The following is a 5,606-nucleotide window of genomic DNA, read 5'->3' as shown; positions in this document are numbered from 1 at the left end:
GGCAACAAATATTCAAAAGCTTCACATGGAACACATGTCCTCAATTTGTAACAGTTTTAGAATTAAGAGGATTTTTAATTCCATGTTGTTGAGGGAGGAGATAATCAGGGAGAGGGAAAATTTTGGTGAAATTAAAATAGACGGATAGATTAACATTTTGACACGAAGAATGTTAAATTCGCGTTCATGTATTTGGAAGGGAAGTAAATACTTGATATAAACACCAAATTTTACCCGAAACGATTGTTTAAATAGGGATCCTTTAATTAGTGCGTTGATTTTGACCGTAAATTAAAACGTGTTGGATACATGTACCATAAAAAAATGAATTTACCCAGCTTTACACGACTACTCGTCATTCTATGGTTTCAATATAAATACCACAAAGTCAATAAAAGAAAACATGAATTACAATTGCAACCATACAATGAAGACAATACAAAGCCCTATTGCAGTACTAATCTCCATCCTCTCAGTCTTTTCCCTTATACTACCGCGGGCAACTTCAGATCCAATTCTCTCTGACTTCCTCCAATGCCTTCCAAAGCAATCTCAGCCCACCTATCAAATCTTTGATGCCATTTACACCCGAGACAACACCTCATTTCAATCTGTTTTGCAGCACTACATTAGAAACAGAAGATTTTCTACCCCCACAACTCCAAAGCCTTTGGCTATTGTAACTGCCAAGCATGAATCACATGTGCAAGCAACTGTTATTTGTGCAAATCAACATGGGTTGCAGATTAGAATCCGAAGTGGTGGGCATGACTATGAGGGCCTATCATATGTATCGGATGTTCCCTTTGTCATTCTTGACCTACTCAATCTTCGAGCCATTGATATTAAAGTCGCAGATAAGAGCGCTTGGGTTCAGGCTGGGGCAACTATTGGTGAACTGTACTATGAAATTGCCAATAAAAGTAAGGTTCATGGGTTTCCTGCGGGAGCTTGCCTAAGTCTTGGTACCGGTGGCCACTTTAGTGGTGGCGGGTACGGGTACTTGATGAGAAAATATGGGCTTACAGTGGATAATATTGAAGATGCGAAACTAGTTAATGTGAACGGGACAATTCTTGATAGAAAGTCCATGGGAGAAGATCTTTTTTGGGCCATTAGAGGAGGAGGTGGAGCGAGCTTTGGAGTCATTCTGTCGTGGAAGGTCAAGTTGGTTCCAGTTCCAGCCAAAGTGACAGTGTTCAATATTCAAAGGACTTTAGAGCAAGGTGCTACGGATGTTATTTACAAGTGGCAATACATAGCTCCCAAGTTGCCCAAAGACATCTTCATCAGAGCAATGCCGCAAGTGAAGAATACTACTAATGGAACGAAGACTGTGGAAGTGTCTTTTATTGGTCACTTTTTGGGACAAACTGACAATCTTCTTCAATTGCTGAATGCAAGGTTCCCAGAATTGGGTTTACAAAGGAATGATTGTTTTGAAATGAGTTGGCTTGAATCGACTATATTCTGGGCTGACTTCCCAGTTGGAACCCCCATAGACGTTTTACTTGACAGGCCAAATGGGCCAGCAGCGTTCTTCAAAGTCAAGTCTGACTATGTGAAAGAACCAATTCCAAAACAAGGAATAGAATCTATATGGAAGATTATACTTAATATAGAGAAAGTGTGGATGCAATGGAACCCTTACGGTGGAAGAATGAGTGAGATTTCTGAGTCGGAAACACCATTCCCTCACAGAGCTGGAAACCTATTTTTGATTCAGTACTGGACGTTTTGGGGGGAAGAAGGAGCTGAGACTACCAAGAAGTACGTGGGCTTATCAAGAAAGTTGTATGAAGGAACTACTCCTTTTGTTTCCAAGAGCCCAAGGGAGACCTTCCAAAATTACAGGGATATTGATATTGGCGCCAATCTGGACAATCAGACAAACTTTGAAACTGCTAAAGTTTATGGAAGAAAGTATTTCAAGGGAAATTTTGAAAGATTGGTACGTGTAAAAACTGCGGTTGATCCCCAAAATTTCTTCAAGCATGAGCAAAGCATCCCGCCTCTTTAGAGAGGGAGATACAAGACTGAGAATAAAGGATATGGAACTAATTGTATGCCCCAATTTCCTTCTTTCGATATTGCCTTGAATGTGTTATTCTCAGTTTCTTTTGAAAGTCGTGAAAAAATTTGTCAGAACAATTGGGCTTTCTCAATAATTATTCCTAATTGTTTCGATATATGTGGATTTGTTTGTTGTCTAATGATGCACAACACAAGACAATACAGTTAAAATCACTGTAATATATGCATATGTATAAATAAGTTTATATAAATGCCGTACTTAAGCGTAAATCAAACCCACCGTATGGGTTCCACTGAGTCGATTTACACTGTATTTAGGTACCTCCGGCAAGTGGTCTAGTGGAATTTCATGTCAAATAGGCTCTTTGGCCTTGGGTTTGAGGCACGAAGCTGGCAAAAACACGAATGATTCTCTAGTTGAAGCTTTGGGAGGATGTGTGCCATTTGATTATTGTCAGGAGTGAGTTGAAATGTTTTTAGCTTTTTCGGCCCCCATTAAGGATTAGTCCTAAACCCTAACACCAAAGAACCTGGAAATTTATCTGAAGTGCTGGGGGTGACTGGAATTAGGATGTAGAGATGAGCAGCGATGGGACGCCGGAGGTAGAAGCAGCAACCTTGATCAGCTATGCCTCAAGGGACAGTGGTGAACACCAGCGACAACCATACATAGCAGTGACGCCACCATGATGGGATCACAAATCTCCGGACCCTATTCAACCTACAAGCTGCAATAAAATGGCAATGGAGAAGATGAAGTAGAAGGGAGCAGGGCTCCAATATATTTTTTGGTTTGTATTTCTGTTTGTAAAATTCGTTCTGACCCTTTCATTCACAGAGCTAGTGCTCTTATACAATAATACTTCATTGTATTAAATTATTAAATTATTAAAAATACTTCATTGTAAAGCTGGGTAGTACAAGGGAAAATACTTCATTCGGAAATATATCTATCCATCTTAATTAGCTAGATTAACTTTTTTGCTACATAATAATTGCCATATTAATCCCCCTTTTTTTTTTTTCGCGCAACATAACCATATTAATCATATGGGTCTTATTTTTGTTGTATCTCAACGATTTTTTGTCATATATAAATTTTTGCTTAGTTGAATCAGATGTGTAAAATGCAAACGTCTTCTATTCAATGTACCAAACTATAAATGTTTAATTCCTTTTTATTTTTACCATAAAATCCAAATGTGTTGGATGCATGTACCGTAGAAGAAGTCTAATGCTCTGATATAATTGTAGTATAAATACAACAATAAGTGATCAAGAAGAAAGTAAAAACTTATAGTAGAGAAAGTTGCTACTAACCAAACGATGAAGTTACCCAGTTCTATTGCATTAGCAGTCTCCATCCACTCTGTCCTTTCGTGTTTACTACCATGGGCAACTTCAGATCCAGTTTTCACTGGCTTCCTCCAATGTCTTCCAAAACAATCTCAGCCCACCTACCCAATCTTCGAAGCCATCTTCACCCATGACAACACTTCATTTCAGTCCGTTTTGCAACATTACATTAGAAACAGCAGATTCTTGACCCCAACAACCCCAAAACCTTTTGCTATTGTAGCCGCCAAACATGAATCACATGTGCAAGCAACCGTGATTTGTGTGAAACAACACGGGCTTCAGATTAGAGTCCGTAGTGGTGGCCATGATTATGAGGGTCTGTCATACGCGTCTGCTGTTCCCTTTGTCATTCTTGACATGTTCAATCTTCGAGCCATTGATGTTAATCTTGCAAATGAGAGCGCTTGGGTGCAATCTGGGGCTACTCTTGGTGAACTTTATTATGAAATCGCCAATAAAAGTAAGGTTCATGGGTTTCCAGCTGGAGCTTGTCTAACTGTTGGTGCCGGTGGCCACTTCAGTGGCGGCGGGTACGGACCTATGATGAGAAAATATGGGCTTACCGTGGATAATATTGAAGATGCAAAACTAGTCAATGTGAACGGAACAATTCTTGATAGAAAGTCAATGGGAGATGATCTTTTTTGGGCCATTAGAGGAGGAGGTGGAGCAAGCTTTGGAGTCATTTTGTCTTGGAAAATCAAGTTGGCTCCAGTTCCAGCTAAAGTGACTGTGTTCAATGTTGAGAGGACTTTAGAGCAAGGTGCTACAGATGTTGCTTATAAGTGGCAATACGTAGCACCGAAGCTGCCTGACGATGTTTTCATCAGAGCACAACCGCTAGTGATTTCGAATAAAGGCAAAAAGACCGTGAAAGTATCGTTCATTGGTCTTTTCTTGGGTCAAAGTGACAAGCTTCTTCCATTGATGAATGAAAGTTTCCCAGAACTGGGTTTACAGCAAAAAGATTGTTTTCAAATGAGTTGGATTGAATCGACTGTATTCTGGGGTAACTACCCTGTTGGAACTCCCATAAATGTTCTACTTGAACGGCCAAACGGATCTGGATTTTTCTTCAAAGTTAAGTCTGACTATGTAAAAGAGCCAATTCCAAAACAAGGATTAGAATTCTTGTGGCAAATGATGCTTGAAGTAGAGAAAGTGATGCTGCCATGGAACCCTTACGGTGGAAGAATGAGTCAGTTTTCCGAGTCAGACACTCCGTTCCCTCTGTTGGTATTCACAAGAGTTTACTAACTCAATACCAAAATATGTGGGTGATAAGTTTACAAACTCTATCACACCTCTCACTTTCACTCTCAATAAAATTGGACAAAGAAATAGAGAAAGGAGGGAAGCAACAAGCTTTGGTAAAACACTTGGACTTTGATATATGAAAGAAGTAGCAAGCTTGGTGATAACAAACACTTTGAAATATTAGAAGAGTTTACAACTCTTAAAGCTTACAAGCTGAAAATGAGAATGGAAATGGGATTTGGATGGGATGCAATAAAGCTTAGCAAGATGGCCTATTTATACAAAACAGAAATTGATAAACAATGCAACAACACATGCAATGAATGGGGTGTTTAACATCTTTACACCCTTTAAAACACATGCAAGAACTTTGGACAGTCTAGCACACATATGCAGCTATCTTTCCAGCTTGCAATCAACACTCTTTCGGCTAATACACAGCAGCACACTGCTGTCTTCCTGCTAGCACATCACATGGCAGCACACTTGCTGTCTTTCATCACCATTTCAGCTAGCACATGGAGGAAACTTTAGTCTTTGTAGTTGCAGCATGTGTGGATACAACCTATAAAGAAACTAACAGCTAGAAGCAACCTTTTACAGCCTGTTTTTATTTGAATTTCCAACACCCTCACAGGGCTGGAAACCTTTTTTTAATTCACTACTGGATTCATTGGTCGGAAGAAGGGTCCGAGATCGCCAACAAGTACATTGACTTGTCAAGAAAATTATATGAAGGAATGGCTCCATTTGTCTCCAAGAGCCCAAGAGAGGCCTTCCAAAATTACAGGGATCTAGACATTGGCGCCAATCTGCCTAACAAAACTAGCTTTCAGACTGCTGAGGTTTTTGGGAGAAAGTACTTCAGATGCAATTTTGATAGACTCGTACGTGTAAAAACTGCGGTTGATCCTCAGAATTTTTTTAACCATGAGCAAAGCATCCCGCCCCTTTAA

General features: G+C 39.7%; 2 protein-coding genes across 3 annotated transcripts; both read left to right on the top strand.

The window, feature by feature from the left end:
- Nucleotides 1-427: 427 nt before the first annotated feature.
- Nucleotides 428-2,065, top strand: LOC137721915 (berberine bridge enzyme-like 4). Its single transcript, XM_068460939.2, has one exon. It carries the CDS (start codon nt 428-430, stop codon nt 2,018-2,020), a length of 1,593 nt encoding a protein of 530 aa, XP_068317040.1. The 3' UTR covers nt 2,021-2,065.
- Nucleotides 2,066-3,360: 1,295 nt separating this feature from the next.
- On the top strand, nt 3,361-5,606 carry LOC137724622 (berberine bridge enzyme-like 17). Of its 2 annotated transcripts, none has more exons than XM_088693236.1 (2): nt 3,361-4,616; nt 5,276-5,606. In XM_088693236.1, the coding sequence occupies exons 1-2, from the start codon at nt 3,361-3,363 to the stop codon at nt 5,604-5,606; spliced, it is 1,587 nt and encodes a 528-aa protein (XP_088549362.1). The 2 variants fall into 2 exon arrangements, with proteins under 2 accessions (XP_088549362.1, XP_068319478.1); XM_068463377.1 differs by having other exon boundaries at nt 3,361-4,619; nt 5,279-5,606.

The sequence above is a fragment of the Pyrus communis genome, chromosome 5 (assembly GCF_041283825.1).
Source record: "Pyrus communis isolate YQ-2024b chromosome 5, ASM4128382v1, whole genome shotgun sequence".
Lineage (NCBI taxonomy): Eukaryota > Viridiplantae > Streptophyta > Magnoliopsida > Rosales > Rosaceae > Pyrus > Pyrus communis.
Note: the sequence above shows the minus strand (reverse complement) of the source record. Positions and strands in the feature narration are given on the sequence as shown.

Excerpts from the sequence above, each read along its gene's own strand:
- LOC137721915 (XM_068460939.2), top strand. The coding sequence starts at position 428 with ATGAAGACAATACAAAGCCCTATTGCAGTACTAATCTCCATCCTCTCA.
- LOC137724622 (XM_088693236.1), top strand. The coding sequence starts at position 3,361 with ATGAAGTTACCCAGTTCTATTGCATTAGCAGTCTCCATCCACTCTGTC. Across the intron at positions 4,617-5,275 it reads TTTTCCGAGTCAGACACTCC|ACACCCTCACAGGGCTGGAA; the intron begins GTTCCCTCTGTT and ends TTTGAATTTCCA.